This window comes from Lacerta agilis, chromosome 4 (genome assembly GCF_009819535.1).
Source record: "Lacerta agilis isolate rLacAgi1 chromosome 4, rLacAgi1.pri, whole genome shotgun sequence".
Taxonomy (NCBI): Eukaryota; Metazoa; Chordata; class Lepidosauria; order Squamata; family Lacertidae; genus Lacerta; species Lacerta agilis.
In genome coordinates, this window is record NC_046315.1 from 54,218,468 (window position 1) to 54,238,120 (window position 19,653).

General features: G+C 42.9%; 1 protein-coding gene across 4 annotated transcripts in view; it reads right to left on the reverse strand.

The window, feature by feature from the left end:
* Positions 1 to 18,288, reverse strand: part of LOC117045746 (cystathionine beta-synthase-like protein) — a 37,867-nt gene extending 19,579 nt beyond the window's left edge. For 3 of the 4 annotated variants that reach the window (XM_033147099.1, XM_033147100.1, XM_033147101.1), the window contains exons 1-6: positions 18,168 to 18,288; positions 4,917 to 5,128; positions 4,632 to 4,738; positions 3,882 to 4,016; positions 1,435 to 1,514; positions 1,133 to 1,267 (exon numbers count right to left, since the gene is read on the reverse strand). In XM_033147099.1, the coding sequence (XP_033002990.1) occupies positions 1,133 to 1,267; positions 1,435 to 1,514; positions 3,882 to 4,016; positions 4,632 to 4,738; positions 4,917 to 5,122 (663 nt within the window). In that variant the 5' untranslated portion in view covers positions 5,123 to 5,128; positions 18,168 to 18,288. The remainder of the gene's footprint in view (positions 1 to 1,132; positions 1,268 to 1,434; positions 1,515 to 3,881; positions 4,017 to 4,631; positions 4,739 to 4,916; positions 5,129 to 18,167) is intronic. The other variant, XM_033147102.1, reaches the window with a different exon arrangement.
* Between the last annotated feature and the right edge of the window lie 1,365 nt (positions 18,289 to 19,653).

Sequence of the window (19,653 nt, forward strand, 5' to 3'; positions counted from 1 at the left end):
GAGAACAGCTGCCAGTAGACAAAACTGGTCTAGATGACCAGTGGCTTGACTCAGTAGAAGTGAGTTTCCTATGTTTCAATTTAGGACATTACCTTGACAGTCTAATTTACCTCATCCCCAGAAAGTTACAGAGAGGGAGCGAAAGTCTTCAAAGCCCACTTGAAAATCTCTACATATAGCACCTGCCTGATCTTCCATGGATCTGGTTTCTGGAATTTTGGGCCACTGCTGAGAAGGCCCTGTTCCTTGATATACCCCCCCCCCCCCAGAGTAGAACATGGGGCATTTCTTTGCCAAAGTACTAATATTTTATTTATTTCATAAAATTTATATACTGCTTGACTTTGTAAAGTGGTTTACAAAAAAGATAAAATAAAATTCTCACTAAAAAGTTCATAACCATAATTCAAAACATACCAAAAGTTCAACCCACAACAGAATAGACTAAAACAAAGTAGAACTCATACACACTTTCTAAACACCTGGGAAGACTTGTCTAAATAAAAATGTCTTCAGCAGGCATCGAAAAGAATACAGTGAAGGCACCTATCAGATAGCAATAGGAAGGGAGTTCCAATTATGATCTCAGCACCACTTAATTATTATTTTTACTACTACTACTACTGTATAGAGGTGTTCATGCTCCTTACGTACCACCAATGATTGCTCCTCTTCAGTGGCTAACTAGCCCACAACACAGCCCCACCCACAGGATGACAATTGTGTGTGAGTTGGAGGACAAGTTAAGTGCAATTAACTTTAGTCCAATTGACTTAAGATTATATAGGAAGCTGACTTATAATGAAACAAGCCATTGGTTCTATTAGCTCAGTATTGTCTACTTCAGCCTTTCCCAACCTGTGCCACTCCAAACGTTTTGGACTACAGCTCCAATCATAACTGACCATTAGTCATGCCAACTGATGTTGATGGGATGAGTAGTCCAAAATACTTGGAAGGCACCAAATCAGGGAAGACTGGTCTATATTGTTCCTGGGTTTCAGGCAGAGACCTTTCCATCCCTTTGTCTGAGAATTGGGAATCATAACTTATCAGCTTCATTGAGATATTAGAAGGATGAATGAAAAGGACTGTATTCCACTGAAGTACTTCTCTCCTTCTGCCTCTTTACCTGATCCAATATGTGGGAATTAGGGATTTCATTTTTCAGTCTCCACGCCACGCCAACATGAGATTCTGGAGAGTCAAATCTAGCAGTAGTTGGAGTCCTCACAATTTCTGCCCCAAGAGCTCGCAGAACATCCACCTGATTTCAAAAAAAAGAGGGAGAAAATTTGTGAAATGCAATGGGGAAATTAAACTTTAAGCTGTAAGACTTTGAGTGGCTTTCACTATGTATTAACGATGTCCCAGTTAACCAATTACACAACATGTGACGATCTGTAAGCATCTGAAATGACAAGCAGCTCTGACCTTCTCCATGCTCATTTTCTCTGGCATGACGATGATACAGCGGTAGCCTTTCACTGCAGCTGCCAAAGCCAGTCCGATCCCTGGAACCAAGGAAATGCATCACTGAAGGAAGCCACACATTTATATTTTAAAACTCTTTACTTGCAGGACCATAGAAACCAGCCTTATACAGAGTCCAACTAGTTTCCTATCTCGTATAGTACTGTCTATATCGGTCTTCCTCAAGCTAGTGGTCTGCAGATGTTTTTGACTAGAGTTACTAACAGTCCCAGCCACCATGGTCAATGGTCAAAGATAATGGGAGTTGTGGTTCAAAACATCAGAGAGGGTACCAGTTTGGGGAAGGCAGGTCTACACCAACTGATATGTTTCTCCAGGTATTCAGAAAGGAACCTTTTCCAGTCTTTTCTAGAGATGCCATGGATTGAACCTGAGACCTTCTGTAGTCAGAGCACCACTGAGTTATGACATACCTGAAACGTATGCCCTGGCATTCTGGACCAACAGGGTACTCATACTGATAGACAGAACAAGCCATTTTTATATTAACAAGAAGACTGCCTGTTTAGCCAAGTTTCTGGTTGTAGTTTAAAAAGCTTTCAAGACACTTCTAGTTGTATGTACAGTGGTACCTCAGATTAAGAACTTAATTCGTTCTGGGGGTCCGTTCTTAACCTGAAACTGTTCTTAACCTGAAGCATCACTTTAGCTTCAATTCAATTCAACACCTTTATTGGCATATAAACACCACTTTAGCTAATGGGACCTCCCGATGCGCCACCAGAGCACGATTTCTGTTCTTATCCTGAAGCAAAGTTCTTAACCTGAAACGTTATTTCTGGGTTAGCAGAATCTGTAACCTGAAGTGTCTGTAACCTGAGGTACCACTGTATGCTTCTCTCCCAACACACATGGCAGTTTAGGATTACATCCTGCTTCATATTTTCCCCCAGACACCAGGGGGCAATATCACTAACCACTGGAAGGTACTATTTCAGAGATTGGCGAGAAAGCATTCAATACATTCACTGTAAAAACTAAGGCTGTTTCAACTACAAGGACAACTGCCTGCTGTGAAGTTTTGTGTCCACTTGTACGTAACAACAATCATGATAACACTCTAAACTTGGCCTGTGCAGAACAGAACCACAACAGAGCGGTCTGTGTTTTCTGAGAGTGTAGGAGAGCAAGAGGTACAGTTTAGAACTTAAAAAGAACAGTGTGATCTTTGGCATCTCTTAACAATAGCAGTCTTGATGTTCTAATATGTTTGCGAAATAATGCAAGACTCTTCCCAAGAGAAGAGTGAAAAGCTAATCCAATAAGACTGCTTACCATTTAGGTAGGAAAAGCTATCTGTTCATATACATTGCTCAGTAATCCTTACAATGCTCCAGTGTTACAGATTAGTTTAGGCCCCATCATTACAACAGATCATGGTTCTGTTCCCCTTTAAAAGCTTCTCTGTGTTCACTGATTTCTTCAGTCTTGCAACCGCCCAATCCATTTCTTCCTCTCTGCATGACCCTCATTTCTTGATGCCAATCAGCTCTGATTTGACAGTGTGTCTCGGCAGCCAGGGGTGTCATGGCAGCTCTGGCTACCATTGGTTTAGCTTCTCTGACATCACAATGGGACTTGACTGCTGAGTGTTAAGCGGAGCATCAAGGAACTTAAGAATTCAAAGGCGCTTGAACAACTTCTGATCAATTAAACCGCATCATCAGTCCTTGGACTTTCAAACAACACTTTGATGTAACAGCTTCCAAGGCTTTCAGTGAAAAGGAACAGGCGACATTTGCTGTTTATATAACATGATGATGGGGTGTGTGTGTGTGCCTGACAGAGACTCAGTAAAAGCTATCAAGTAAATTCAAGGCTGAATTAATGTGATTCACACAAGGGACCTTCCAGCTCATAGTTCATGCTCTTAACCATTATACTGTACCAGCATATAAGGACAACTAAAGCTTTCCCCCAGACTTGTTTTCTCCTCTGGATGTGATATCACATTGTGTCTATATGAATGAGTAATGTTCCACAGCTCTGTTGAAAGCATAATCTAATAGAGGACTGGAAATTGTTAAAAGAAGGATGAGTTTCCTTAAAATAAAAAAAAGGCAAGAGAACATAGATTCTAAAAGGTAAACTGTTGGAAAAACTAGCTCCGACAGTGTTTCTCCTTCAGCTTGGTAAACACAAAGAGCTCCATGACTTTACACCAGAGATACTGCTTTATTATCTCACTGACTTCAATGGGAGAGCATTAAGTACATCCTTAATGTTCTCATATCCATCATGATGCTTCCATTTTGGGGAGAAATAAAGCTCCCCAGATAACTGTTCAGCAATCCATGTCCTATTATCCTCTTGTCTGCATTACTGCTATGCCCATCAACACAGCCCAGAGTCACACTACAATTGCTCTCATTCCCAAGCAACCATACCTGTGTTTCCTGATGTTGGTTCGATAATGGTATCTCCAGGTTTCAGAATCCCATCCCTTTCAGCATCTTCTACCATCCTTAGGCTGATTCGGTCTTTCACACTCCCTCCAGCATTGAAAAACTCACATTTTGCCACTGGAAAGCACAAAGACTATGTTTCAACTAGGTTTTATTTTTTTTTCTGTTTATCAAAAAGAGGGAACACATCAGCTTTTAATGTCTATCCATCTTTCAGGGGGGAAATGCACCTGGCCAATTTATAGCCTCACTGGGTGCACAAATACACACATGGTGGAGCAATAGCTCCCCACTTCCTTGACACCCCGTTGAAGACAACACCCACTAACTATTCATTTGGTATCATTTTGACACTACTAGTTTATTTAATTAGTTAGTTCTCTACTGTGCTTATTTACATTTTATTTTCCTGGGCTTCTTTTTATTGTTTCTGGTTTATGTGAATTCAGAGGACATTGTCAATTGGGCAGTCTACAAATGACAGAAGTAAAATTAAAGAAATATAATTTAACACAGAAGGTGACAAAACAAAAGGCTTTTGAGATATCAGCTCTGAAGTCAGCTCTGAATCAGCCCAATGCTGTATTTCTCTTTTGAACCGACCAGTGGCATTACAGTCAAGCCACGTTTACAGCAAACACAACCAAATTCCTGGTTAAACTGGTCCTTCTTGATAATGGCGATGGCACAAATGTTTGCATTTACAACTCCAACTAACCAGAAGATACTTACAAAGTTCACATTTAAGTCCAAAGAGCTTCCCAATTTTGTTGATTCGCACCAAGGGAGTATCGCCAATCTTCTTGAGGATGTCTGGCATAATTTTTGGAGTCTCGGATCTAAACCAGAAAGACACAGGAGCATAGGGCAGGGATGGGAAACAACTGTAAACCCCACAGCCATATCCAACAGCACCTGAACATGGCTTGCAAAGTATCAAACCAAACGAGGGCACTGGATTCTAACTACCAAAGCTAATCAGACCTCAGTTTGTGGTTCTATTGAATGGCAGCTTACCTTGCAACATGGCGATGGGGCGACTCAGAAGGAGATTTCCCAAGCTCCCAGGTACACTTGCTTGGAATGTCAGGCCTGATCCACTTCCTCTCCTTCTCTGGGGAGTTGCAAGGCTCCTTCTCCGGAATTCCATTGGGTGTGCAGCTGGCTGAGAAGTGAGAGCAAGCCAAGGTGTCCATCCCAGCTTCTGTGGGAAACGATGGCATTGCGACCTCAAGGGAAGAAAGGGACTAATGAAATTTTCACTCGCCATTAGGCAAAATACAGTAATTGTCAAAAAATTAAGTTTTACCACCTAAAATGACATGCCCTTACTGTATGTGAGACAATTGATTCATCTAGCCCAGTACTAGTTAGTCGTACTTGGAAGTCGAATGGAATCCATTCCGAGAAGCGGCATCAGGAACATCTCAGTAAATTAAGGGGGAGGGAAGCAGCTTCCACAGCTCTTAAAAATTCTAGACTAGTTCATCTGGAATTCATTTCCATACCTTGGTTCTGATCACATAGTTCCCAATATTGAACAGAACAGAAGAAGAGCCCTGATGGATCAGGCCAATGGCTCGTGTAGTCCACCATCTTGTTCTCACCATGGTTAACTAGATGCCAAAACTAGAAGCTCCAAAGCAGAACCTGGGCACAAACAGCAATCTCCCCGGAGCCCCAGCAGTGGATGTAGTGCATAGCCATCATAACAAGGAGCCATGATCACCTTAAGCCCCATGAACTTGTCTAATCCCCTTACTACATCTTGTGACAGTGAGTTACATAGATAACTACGGACTGCGTGAAAAAGTATTTATTTTTGTCTGTCCCCAAACCTCTGACCTTCAGCTTCATTGGATTTTCTCAGGTGTAACAGTACGATGGAGTAAAATGTCTCTCTATTCACTTTCTCCACACCAGGTAGAGTTTTGTATCTCTACCATGACCCCCAGCCTCCTTACTTGCCCTAAAAATGGCCAAGTGTTGTAACCTTGCCTTCCAGCAACCATGATCATCTTGCAAATTGTCCTATAATATGTGACCTGAAAGAAAATGTTATTTCCCTTATTATACTACACGCAGCAGGCAATGTTTTTCTCCAAGATCTCAGGAAACAAGAGGTTAAAAGGCCCAGTTATATCAATAAACAATCAGCAGCAACATCAAAGCCTGAAAGGCCGGAAAATCTAGAACTAGAAACTTCAAGTGTATCAGGAAATGCTGCCCCTGGACAAATAATAAAGTGCACAAAATACCGTACTCCCAAACAAGACATTAACTGGAGTCTTCTAGAATTGGTGTATTTCTAGAGATTGACTCCATAATTTTCAGCAGACATTGATAATTTGGCAGCATCCTCTTCTCGCTACCTCTCAACGCCCATTTGCGCTGATTCAGAAGCAAGATCACAGGCGGCTAGTATCCTTCTGTCATAAAAGGGCCCCCTTCTGCCAAGGAGAAGTTGCAACCTTAAGAACAAATTTTACCTGAATAGATATTTGCAGACCCAAGTCTTAGAGCGACAAGCAACAGGATGGGTGAGCCTACAAATTCCTAAATTCCAGATCCACTAAAAAGCTTCCGCATTTTCCCACGTAACAGTTGCCAATTCCAAAACCAGAGCTCTAGATTAAAGCTGTTGTGAAAGACCTTGAGCTTGCTTTGAATAAAAAAGTGCACAACTCTTCTAGAGTAAGGAGGGGAGGGAAGAGACCTTTTCCAACATGATGGTCACATTTCCTTCTGGGCAAATATCTGCGGGCCAGACTCTAGTGGCAGGGCAGGGTCAGAGGAAACCGTAGATGGAACAACTGATGTAAATTTTTCCTCTGAACAGCAGGTTAGTTTACACACACCTCTGTATCTTCCATCCAGAGAAGCACGAGACATCACCCAAGTTCAAGGCCACACTCTAGCCAAGCATAAAACACCAGGGTGCGAAAAGGATCCAGTGGGGGTGTGGTCTGGGTAGTGTTCAGAGGGCCAGAGAGAAAGAGGCACATTCAGGGCCCACACCTGATGCTCCACACCTTGGGTAACATTAACTTGCCAGTTGCCAAAAGAATACTGAGACAGTTTAAACTGGCACAAGACATTCTGTTGCCTGTGGCAAGACACACCTCACCCCATCATATTCTCTCTATACAGAAGCCCACTGGATTGGCAAGTTGAATCGTATTTCAACATTTGTGAAAAGTCTTATTTTGCAATCACTGGCTGTGACTGATTATGAGTTAAACATCTGGCTAGTTCAGATGGCAACCTTGAGCTAGGTTAAGAGCTCTGAGCACTTAAAGAAGGTAAGTCCCTTGACCCAGGGACCGTCCACATATATATTGGCCTATTCCCATTTCTTTTTCTTAATGGTAGCACGGACTATTCATAACGTAGGACTATTCTTCACAACTGTGAGCAGGGCAGTGGGGTGGGGTAGGTGGAGACAAGCGACAACAATTACCACTATCATGGTGTTTCTCTGTTCCTGCTGCACAGAAAAAACATTTTGGTTCCTGAAATTCATTCCGATTATGCAGATAAAATGTAACTGATAGAATTATACAAGATGTGGTATGAGTGTGTGAAAACAGTCTAGAACAGGGGTCAGCAAACTTTTTCAGCCGGGGGCCGGTCCACTGTCCCTCAGAATTCCTATGCCCCACAAATAACCCAGAGATGCATTTTAAATAAAAGGACACATTCTACTCATGTAAAAACACGCTGATTCCCAGAACGTCCGTGGGCCGCATTTAGAAGGCGATTGGGCCACATCCAGCCCCTGGGTGTTAGTTTGGGGACCCCTGGTCTAGATCTAAGGATCCCCAGGAATGCACCTCCAGGTGATGGAGATGTCAGACACCATCCTGGCACCCAGGTATCTTCACTTGGTTGCAAGTGGCTGATAGGTGCAAAATGTGCCTGGCACCTGGCTCATTTTGAATACAAAGCATCAGTCAAAGGTTTTTAAGGAGGAATGGGGGGTAGATATATCACATTGCTCCAAACGGGTGAAGACAAGCACAGAACAGAAGTCATAGTTAGTGGGGAGTATTGCTGTATATAATTAAAACCCAGTTGTTTGCCCTCATTGGTCCAGGTGCAGGTCAGGACAGTGTACTTCTATATATACCTGTAGCTCTCCAGATTTTGTTGGATTCCAGCTCCCATCATCCCCAACCACTAGCCATGATGGCTGGAGGTAATGGCAACTGGGCTCCAGCAATACCTGGAGGGCACCGGGTTCCCTGTCCCTGATATAGACCCTTCTATATCCATCTTCTGTTTATGCCCTATGACTTCCATTGCAGTTGCAAATGATACTAGGAGGATCTCAGTTACTTCATAGTAATGCCTTATGCGTGCCAAGATTATGCAACACCCACTTGAGTGGCATTCAATAATCAGTGTACAGAAGCCGGTCATCACACTTTGCATGACATTTATAGCCTTAAGGGTGTGTGATCTCAGCTCCACTAAAAGCATGGGTCTTGCCAAACAGATTTGGGATATCTATTTCCTAAGGTTAATCAGTTATATTAAGGAGCCTGGGAGTCGTTCCAAAATCTTGTTGGTATTTACGATATTATCCTGGCACTGCATGCAACGCTCTGCAGCAAGAAGTAGCAACGTGGAAGCAGGGGAGAGAAATAAACTGGGCTGGGCGGGGAGGAGAGAGAGATGAGAAATTAAAGCATTTCCCTGCCCTCCACTGTCCTGGGGCCCGATATATAGAAAAGCGTGAAACTGTACAGGAAAAATGAAAAGAAACAGCCCGCAAAACTGTTACCTGACTGCTGGGCTCCCAGGACAACTCACTCAGCATGAATCTCAGGGTTGTGGATTCGAGCAAAATATTCCTGCATTGCAGGGGGTTGGACTAGATGACCCGGGTGGTCCCTACCAGCTCTATGATTAACATCAGACTGGAGGAGGAGGATGGAGCAGCATTGCAGAATCTACCTATTGATGCAGCTAAGATTGCAGCAACTTTTAGTGCCTCCTCTCTTTGAACTGTTCCATCTCACATCTTGGGTACATGCTCTGTTAGAAAAAACTGTAACTAAGAACTTGAAACTGTTCAATTATTTCCTCCTGCCTCCCAATCCATTTTCACTTTGTTCTGTGTCTTTTAAGATTGTAATCCTGAGGGCACCATCTATCTCTGTCTGTGCGAGAATCCTTAGCTGTTTTGGGAGTCTTTCTTGGCTAAAAAAGTGGGATTTTAAATATATATAATTGAATTCCTTTAAAAATATGTGTCCAATGCAAATATCTTCACTGAGGTAATTACTGTAAATGATTTCGAAATAAGATACATAGGTATAGGATTGGGTATAGTGTCTTGACATGTGAAAATTATCTCAGGGTGGTCAGTGCTGAACATGAGTCAGCAGCGTGACACAGCTGCAAAGCGGCTAATGCCACAGCAGGCTGGGTTAACAGATTGTTTCCAGGAAACAGAAAGTAATAGCTGCATTTTATTCTGCACTTCAGTGTATCTGAAGAAGTGTGCATGCACACGAAAGCTCATACCAAGAACAAACTTAGTTGGTCTCTAAGGTGCTACTGGAAGGAATTTTTTTTATTTTGTTTATTCTGCACTAGTCAAACTTCGCCTGGAGAACTGTCTAGTTCTGAGTGATGCATTTAAAAAATGATGGGATGGGTTCAGACAAGGAGAACAAAGATGGTCAGGAGTACAGAAAACAAGTGTCTATCAGAAAGGAACTGTGTGTGTCTAGCACAGAGAGGAGAATCATAGAAAGACAAGCAAATCGTAACAAGTAGCTGAGGGGCTTTAATAGGGAAGGGCTGAACAAAAGCCTCTTGCTGATCACACTAGGGATCAGCCTAAGGCTTTAGGTGTGTGTGGCAGCAAGGCAGCAAGATGGCACAATTTTACAGGACCTTCAGTCTATGCTAAATTCAGCACAAGGCGCATGTTAAAAATTAGTAGGTGAGTAGTTTAACAGGCCTGTCCCTGCTTGTAGGAAAGTATTGCATCTGAGACAAAAGTGATAGGTAGGACTTGCTCTGATGTGCTAGTTTTATGTGCTGGGATTTTCAAAACTTCATTGTTGGAGACCATCCCAAGATGTGATTTCCCATTTTGCATCTTGGAACGGTACAGCTTGAATTGTGTATCCCTTTAAACTTTCCGAACTGTGTGTTGCGGCATGTTAGTGTGTAGGTGCGTCATGCGAACATGCCCCACGCTCCTCTAGGGGTTGGAAAGGGAATAGTTTAACCTCTGGTTTGCTAGAAAAACTGAACTACTGTGTCGCAAAATGAAGCAAAACTGAATTACTGCATGGTGAAATGATGCATGTCTAAAAAGTGTCACCTTCATGAACTTCTAAAAAAGTCACCGTCATGAAAAGATTGGAAAGCTCTGCTTTAAACCTTGGGGTGGAGCATACTTTGGCAGAAATGCTTATGTACCAACCACTCCTTCTCGGAAATGGAATTTGCCTTGTGTGGCTGTATTTATTTGATTAAGTGGTGCGTCACAAATCCAGTTCATCGTGGAAGAAAATCGCCTGCTTTCCATTTCTAGATAAAGTCTCAAGTCAAAGCTAGCCCACTGTTGACTCACAGATGTAACTCTGTTTGGTAGTTTGAGAAAAGGAAATCTCAAACTCTGAAAACAATATTGGGCTCTGTAATGACTGGAGAGGGTGTGCCCAGAAGAAAAGCTTTACACACAAATCTCCTAAAGAAAATAACAAGATGGAACACTGCATTCTGGAATCTTTTGCAGGTTGTTTACCTTAAATCTTCCTAGTGTTCACACTTTTTTAATGCACAAATGCACAAAAGCCAGTGTGGTGTAGTGGTTAAGAGTGGTAGTCTCGCAATCTGGTGAACCGGGTTCATGTCTCCACTCCTCCACATGCAGCTGCTGGGTGACCTTGGGCTAGTCACACTTCTTTGAAGTCTCTCAGCCCCACTCACCTCACAGAGTGTTTGTTGTGGGGGAAGAAGGGAAAGGAGAATGTTAGCCGTTTTGAGACTCCTTCGGGTAGTGATAAAGCGGGATATCAAATCCAAACCTCTCTTCTTCTCAATAAATTATGTGTTCTTCATCTCCTAAAGCAGGGGTTGGCCAGATTCCTATCTCCCTCACCCCTTATGGGCCAACTTTGGCAGGTGGGTGGGAAATGTCGGCAAGGAAGCCACTCCCCCGCTCTTCCTGGCTTAGGAAGAGTATGTGGTGAGTGTCGGTACGCGGCGAGTTACGGCACCAGTTCCGTCAGCCAGAGCGGGGGATCGTCGAAAAACAGCTCAGTGAACTTACAAAAGAAGCTCAACAACTGTTCTTGCAACTTCCTCCAAAAAACCTCAACCACCTTTTTTAAAATCTCTTGATTTTGGGCTACCAAAAATAAGGGTCGACTTATGCATGGGCTTGTGTTATACACGGGGGGGGGGGGGGATACGGTATATCTGATACAAGCCTGAACTTTGCCCAGCCTTGGCCTATCTTTGTAGAATATTTTAGGTTTTTATTTATTTCCTGTTACCCCTGGAGGTTCACTTCCCTAATATAAGTAAGATGAGAATAAAAGCTTTTAAGATACTTTTGTGGGGAAACCCCCAGATCACACATCACGTAGCAAAGATGCTAATTGGGTGGGAAGCTGGGCTTCAAGAGGCAGGGCAAGGCAAGTTAGCACTAGTGGGCCATGGAAATGTGAAAAGAACCACCAAGCCTGCTGCCAGGAACATTTTGGGGTGGAAGATTCAATTATATGGCGCCGAAAGGATGGAATTTCGTGACTCTTCCATGAAGAGGGGTGGGGGCACCCGGGTCTGGCAGGGCCTCCTGCCAGGAATCAGCTGCTTTTTTGTTCTGTTCTTTATTTGAACAAGACTCCAGCCCCAGGCTTCAAGCAAGCTCTGCATGGGCCTGCTTCTACGTTACCTCTCGATGTTCCTGGCCTGCCCATTATGAGGGTTGTCAGAAAAGGTGGGGAATTTGATGCCAAAAATCTAATGGCCCTTTAGCAACTTCAGATATTTCACATTAATAAGGTCCTCAGATTAAGCCACACATTTCAAAACAGACTCCAAATAACAGCAAATCCTTTAAAAAAATAATAATCTCAATAGTACTTTAACTCTCCTCAGATGCGAATGAGGTCAGTGATATGGACTCCATCACTGTCACTTTGCAGTTCGATTCTATGTTCCTTCCTTCCTAGGAGGTGAACTGAACTAGAAACCTGCTCTTAGCAAAGTTGTGTTTATCAACATTTTGGATAGAGATTTCTCCATTGCAGTGTCAAAAACTACAATATTGTCTTTAGGTAGGCCACTAAACCTTCAAGTGTCTGGAACCCCGATGCCTAGATTCTATCTACTTCATCAGGTTTTTAAAAACTTGTATCATTCGGGTTTATTTTTCTGGCAGAGAAACTGAAAAAGTGATATTTTAACAGGTGTTTTAATTGTCTTTGTATGCATTTGCATAAATATTGATTTTCCCATTGCTACATGCCACCTTGAGCATGACTTGTGTGCTCCAAGTAACTGTTAATAAATCTCCAGGATAGCAGTAGTGCTGCAAGCACTTGATGCCAATATTTTAAAAAATACAGAGCCAGGGTATGGTGTATTGACATAACTGGAATTTGCAGAATCAATATATTAAGCAACATCCTGACATTCTCAAACATCACAAGGCAATCCCTATCTTGATGACTTGTTTACTAGTTTGCTAAGCTATCAGGGAATTGAGAGGGAAACAGGATTACTACAGAAAGTAATCAGAAGGTTTATATTTACACTCTGAACAACATTATTATTATTTGCACTTTTTAGTCTTTCCTTTTTTTATAAAATAGAACTCAAAGTGACATACAAAACCAAAGTAGCATGTAAAATTAAAACCAACAGAAAACGAAAACATGCTTAATAATTAGTTTAATAATGATAATTGTATTTATACCCCGCCCCCGTCCATCTGAATGGATTGCCCCAGCCACTCTATCTTTTCAAATATGAACCAGCAATTTCAAGTGCAAAAAGCCTGTGCGCGTACTCTCACACTTTCATGCAGGTACACCACCCACAAAGCTTATCTCATTTTATGGAGGGAGCAATTCTGGGTGAGAAAAGGGACAACAGACATGCTCTGATGGGTATTCAAAAAAGCTTACCTCCCTTCTATATTGAACTGAATGAGGCAGCCCACCCACCTACCCACTTTGATATATGTATGGACGGAGAGAAAAGTCAGAAATTCAGTGCAGTCCATTTTGGAACAGTTATTGAAAAGACGGGGCCATAAGTGACTTTTACAGTGTAATGCTGCAACAGTAGAAAGAACTCTGATCTTTTGGCACACATAAACTACTTCCAAAATAAAGAAACAGTTCAATCAGTTTGTAGTGAAATCATGAACTGACAAACTAGTGACTATCTTGAAAGCCGAAGTCTGACTTTACTCAGCAGTGAAGTTTCATAAAAACGGCCTCAACAGATGTTGAGCATACCTTATGATGGGGTTTTCATGATGTTATCAGGGCTTTTATACTCAAGCTTAACCTGAGTCAACAATGTGATGTAACAGCAAGACAAGCTAATGCTATTTAGCTACATCAAGAGAAGTATGGTGTCCAGATCAAGGGAAGTAATAGTACAGTACCACTCTATTCTGCCTTGGTCAGACCACACCTGGAATACTGTGTCCAGTTCTGGGTACCACAATTTAAAGCTATGGTTCTATGAATACCATTTGTGCCCACAAAGCTCTGAAGTGACCACACTGCTGCATTTGTAATAGGTGCATGCCCCTATTACATTTCCTGCTAAAATCCTGTGACTTTTCATAGCACACATGTTCTGGGGGCTTTGTTGTTGTTATAGCTCCTCCAGAAGGCAATAATGCAGTAACATTGGGGAAGAACTGCAGAACAACTAATGAAGCAGAATGATCTGTGGATGGCCCAGGATAAATCCACTATGAATGTACTATTGTGTTGATGTCACATTGCAGAAAACACCCATAAAATAAACAAACAGCAGTCTGGAGGGGCCCAAACAAAAGCCAAACACACCCTAAAGCATCTCACCAGCAAGCCATATTACTTATCAAAGGATTTAAATTATCAAAAAAGAAACAAATCCTGTTCAACCTTGTTTTTTCATCTTCATCTTCAAACCTTGTTATATCTATGTCTGTTATCTTTACAATGTTAAAGATGGCAGTTATATTACCTTACACATGTGAATGCTTGTTGGCATAAAGACAGCAATTACACGCTCTTGCCAGAAAGTGAGTTACCACAGAACAAAAACCACAACACAAAAATCTTTGGACATGCACAACCTATTAATAAAGTATTTGAGCTAAGGTGTCTTGTCTATCGCTGCATCTACTGGTATAGGCAATTAAACCCACATTTGGAAAGTTATGCCCAAGATAGAATTCCCTTAAACACCTACAATAATCATACAAACATGTTCTAGCAACTCATGAAACCATTTCACAGAATACCTATCATCCCTTCCACTCAGACTGGGATTTTCATTTTGTTTGAGAGGAATCAAAAGATTTTGAGATTGAAGCAGGGGTGGCCAACTCCCAAGAGACTGCGATCTACTCACAGAGTTAAAAACTGGCAGTGATCTACCCCCTTTTTGGAAATTCAGGTCAAAGTTGTTGAGTTTTTTCAGGGAGGAGGTAAAATATTGAGCTTTTTTTTTTAGGAAGGAGGAAGGCCCATGGGGGAGGGGGTTTCAAGTCAAAGTTGTTGAGTTGTTTCAGGGAGGAGGTAAAACATTGCGTTTTTTTAGGGGAGCCACAGTTGTTCAGCTTCTTTGGGGGGAGCCAATGATCTACCACTGATCTACCACAGATGTCGAGTGATCTACTGGTAGATCACGATCTACCTGTTGGACATGCCTGGAATATAGGTACCTATCATTACCACACAAACACACACACCTGGGCTCTCTTTCATCCCAAGTACAGAAGAGATGTTAAAAGCGTGGAAAATTCTGACATACATGGCTCCTGTGCTGTTTGAAAACTGAGAATTCACAAGCATGTTCAAACTAATATTCCAGTCATTTCCATCCCATCTGTATTCAAAATATTTTTTTTATTATATTCTGCACCTATTTTTTCAATTGACTATCCCCAAAGTGCATGAGCCCTGTCATTTTATATTTACACATTCACTGAATGCACAAGAAGGGACCGGGATTGTTTCTGCTTGCCTTATCCCCAGCCTTTACCCACAGGTAAGAACAAGCTCTGTGTGAATGTAGGATCTGAATTGAAGATCAGGAGTTTCAAATGAAGACCCTCCAGTTGCATGCACTCAGAGCACATTCTTACCTTCAGCACAGCCAGTGGCAAAACTAGCAAGCATGATGATCCCACTTCCCCTCCACATGTTCAACGAATGTGTGATTATGAAGGTGTGAACAAAGCTTCAGTTTCAGTCTTTAGGACATTTCCAATGATGCAGTTGAGATGGGTGTGTCAAGAAAGCTCATTTTGTCATTCCCTGAGGCACATGCTCACCAAACTGCATCTTCAAAGATCCATGTGAGAGTTATATACAATCTGCCTATATTACATCAACAACTTAATAATTAGCAAGAGTAAACACTATCTCAGATAGTGCATCTTTTAAACTGAATAAGACTTCAGAAGAATAAACCAGGTATAGGAAAAGCACTGTTCACTGTTTTACTTCTAAGACAGTGTGAAACTTTAAAAATGTTTTCCCCTCCACATAAGTATTTGTTTACCCACACTTATAGTAAAGGTAAAGAGACCCCTGACCATCAGGTCCAGTCGTGTCCGACTCTGGGGTTGCGGCGCTCATCTCGCTCTATAGGCCGAGGGAGCCGGCGTTTGTCCATAGACAGCTTCCGGGTCATGTGGCCAGCATGACAAAGCTGCTTCTGGCGAACCAGGGCAGCGCACGGAAACGCCGTTTACCTTCCCGCTGGAGCGGTCCCTATTTATCTACTTGCACTTTGACGTGCTTTCGAACTGCTAGGTGGGCAGGAGCTGGGACCAAGCAACGGGAGCTCACCCCGTGGCAGGGATTCGAACTGCCGACCTTCTGATCGGCAAGCCCTAGGCTCAGTGGTTTAACCCACACCTGGGTCCCTACACTTATAGTAACTGCATACAAATGATTTTTAAGACACACTTATATGGGTACAACCCCTATAGAACATAGTGGGACTTACTGCCAAGTACAAATGCTCTGTAAATCAGTCACAGAATTTCAAGCCTCAGGGACATCTGTTTTATGCTCATAGAATCACAGAATTGTATAGTTGGAAAGGACCCTGAGGAACATTTTGTACCTTATTGCTTCTAAATATGCCTGCCCCATTTCAACAAAAATATCCTGGTCTAATCAAGCACGTGCAGTATCTAAGATCACTGCTTCACCAGGGCAAAAAGGTTATACCTGCAACACAAGGTAAAGCATTCAGTCTCGTATCATGAATTTGCAGGCATAATGGAAAAAAACACTGTAGGAACGGATCCCTTTAAGAAAAAGGAAACCACAGAAATTTCTGGAATTTTGCCAGACTAGAACCATATCCAGTATCTTTTGACCTCTGAACTCTTTCAGAAAAGCTCTCCAACCATCGTATCTGCAAAAGGCATTTGTAACTTGAGTTTGCACAAGATGCCCAACCAAGGCAGATCCTGTTTCTAATGTCCATGCATGAACAGCAAGCATTTCAAGCAAGATGTAGACTCAAATGTGTCCTATACTTTTGAGTTAAGTTCAGCTTTGCATTTCCTACATAGTGGCCAGAATGTAGAACTGAACTGAGAACTACACTCATTCTCTATCCAGCGTTAATGTTCTCCATCTAAATGATGCATTTCAGATCAATCACATTTTCACTTATAAGGCTGGAATTGGGTTTTGCTTAAGGAGGCCTGCAATATGAATGTTGCAACTGCATTTTGAAACTCATAACATCTGCACCTGATAGGGAGTGCAAACGGCTCTAAGAACATTTTACGTTCACCTACCTGGGAGTAAGCCCAACAGAATTCAGTGCAGCTCATTTCAGAGCAAAATTACTTAGGGTCACACTGTCAGTACCACCCTAAGAAATCTATTTCTAGAATATATAAAAAGAGGATTGCTGGAGCAGAGCAAAGGCCTATCCCACACCATGATCAATCAAGGCCATAAATGGGACACAAATTATAATAGTCCTTGCCCAATTTTTGTGGTTTGTTTTTGCTTTAATAACTGAAACAGATTGATTTTGCTTTAATAACTGAAACAGGTTGTGTACACACGGGCTTAGCCAAAAGGAGGCAGGGAGGGGCAGCTGCCCCCACTAACTAAATAAATAAAAATCAATAGAAATGCATAGCTAACTGAGGTTCTGCCTTCCCTAACAAAATGCCTGCCCCTCCCCCAACAAAAATCCTTGCTATGCCCATGTGAGTACACACCATACATTAAATCACCCCCCAAAAAAGAATATTGGAAACTGTAGCTCTTTGAAGGGTAAACTACAGTTCCCAAGACTGTGCATGTGTGCTTTAAATGCATGGTTATGTACACAGCCTAGGGAAAGGATTTCATGAGAAGTATATGTTGGGAAAGACTGAGGACACAAGGAGAAGGGGACGACAGAGGACGAGATGGTTGGACAGGGTTCTCGAAGCTACCAACATGAGTCTGACCAAACTGCGGGAGGCAGTGGAAGACAGGAGTGCCTGGCGTGCTCTGGTCCATGGGGTCATGAAGAGTCGGACACGACTAAACAAACATCATCATCATCATCATCACCATAGATTATTGCCTCTGTCCTAGTAAGCATTTCCCCTCCATTGCCTAATGGGGTTTTGCTGTTTCTTGGAGAGAGAGAAAGGGAAGGCTGGCCCCCAACCAAGAAAAATTAAAGAAATAAAGTTCGTTCAGAAGCAACCTTCACTAAAGCAAGAAAGAATAAATTAAAACCCATCATCTGCCGTTTTGCGCTGCTTCCAGTTCACCTGTTGAGAACTAGATGATGCAACCGGAAGGTGAATGAGAAGAAACAGGCGCTGCCCCCAAGGCTCCGGGGCGGGGAGTGGGGGGGGGGAGAAAAAGTGCCCAAGGCAAACACACCCTTAACAAAGAAGTCCTCTAGCGATTGGGGCGGTCAGAACTGGCGCTGCCTGCACCTCGTCCTTTCCTCGCCCCACTGATTGCCGCTAGATCAGATGCGCATCCCGCTCCTTACTAATCGCGGGGAGAGGATAAAACCAAGACTTACCTGGGTGCCTGAAAGAAAGAAAAGGGCAGCGGGCTAGCTGCGTGGATGGGAAACGCTGCCCCCGAGCAGAGCAGAGAAGCAGCGCCCGATGCAGCCGCGCAGTGGGTTCCTCGGCGTGTGCAAGCAGCCTTTCCCAGCCTACATTATCTTTTGGAAAGAGAGCGGGCGGTGATTGGCTAGGGCGGGGGCGTAGGGGGGGACACACCCCGCCAATGAGAAGGCGGCGTGTCAGTCCTGCAGCCTGCGCAGATGGTTTCTCCGAGCTGCATGGCAAAGGGAAATATTACGACACAGGGAACTCAGCTAGGTTGTAGGGCGGCAGTTCTTTTGCTTGAAGTCTGGCTTTCCGGGTTATTTTTGATGCCTTGGCGCACACACACACACACACTCTCGAGTTAGACACAGCTGCTCATAATAATATACCATGTAAATGTGGCTTGAAATGCAACCCCTGTGTGAATGTGAACCTACCCTCTCTTTAGGTGTTTTGTTTTTAAAATTAGCTCTGAATCTTATGTGTCGTTGATTTTAGATACGTGCCTCTGGCATCTTCAACTGACAAAAGGAGCTTAAGTAGGGAGCTAATTCTGGGTATCATGAACAATCACCAACTTGTAATTTAATTTATTGTATTTTTACTGACAGGGAGAGGCACTTGTGAGATTTTTTTGCCTCAGCTACTAAAATAACCTGCCCAGCCTTGAGTACTAAGCACCTTGACTTGGACAGTGCACATATATATTCACTGTTCCTCCTCAGGGACCCTACAGGTCATTAGTCCAACCCTCTGCAATAGGAATCTCAACAAGTGCCCCCCCATCCAGTTTAATATCATACCGAAACCTGCTTAGCTTTGCAAATGTGCTACCAGTTTTATTACTCCAACACCACACTGCTAACATTCAGCAGAGATGCTAACACGTGGCAGGATTGTATGGTTTTAAAATTGCTATCTCTGTTGCAATAAGAGCAGCTATTACCTATTGTTGTTTATTTAGAGCATTTGTGCCCCACACTTCAGTCAAAAAAAACTCTCAAGTGGTTTACATACAACCAAATTAGTTCAAGCCTGCAGGCCTATATAACCTGAAAGACACGACACAAAAGCAAAACGTGATGGTGAGGAAAGAGTGGGAAGCAAACTCAGACATTTGCTCTTAACGTTAAATACTGTTTAAAAAATATATATGATGGCGAACTGGCATGAAGAGTTCGTAGACAGGAAGAGCTTGGCGGAGCTGCTGCTTTAGCAGCGATGCAAAGGGCCCTGCTTCTCATCTCTCCCACTGCTCCAGCCTGCTCTCTCACACATTTGCACACTAAAAGCAGCAGTAAAAAAACGATCGCCTTGCCCTTGCCCGCCTCTCCTGTAAACAGTCACAACTCTGCTGGCGTCTGGCCTTCCCCTTCAAGGAATAGGCATATTGCGCAGCCGCCAGTCGAAGGTGTCGAATCACACCGGAAGTCTCGAGGCGTGCGTGCTAGT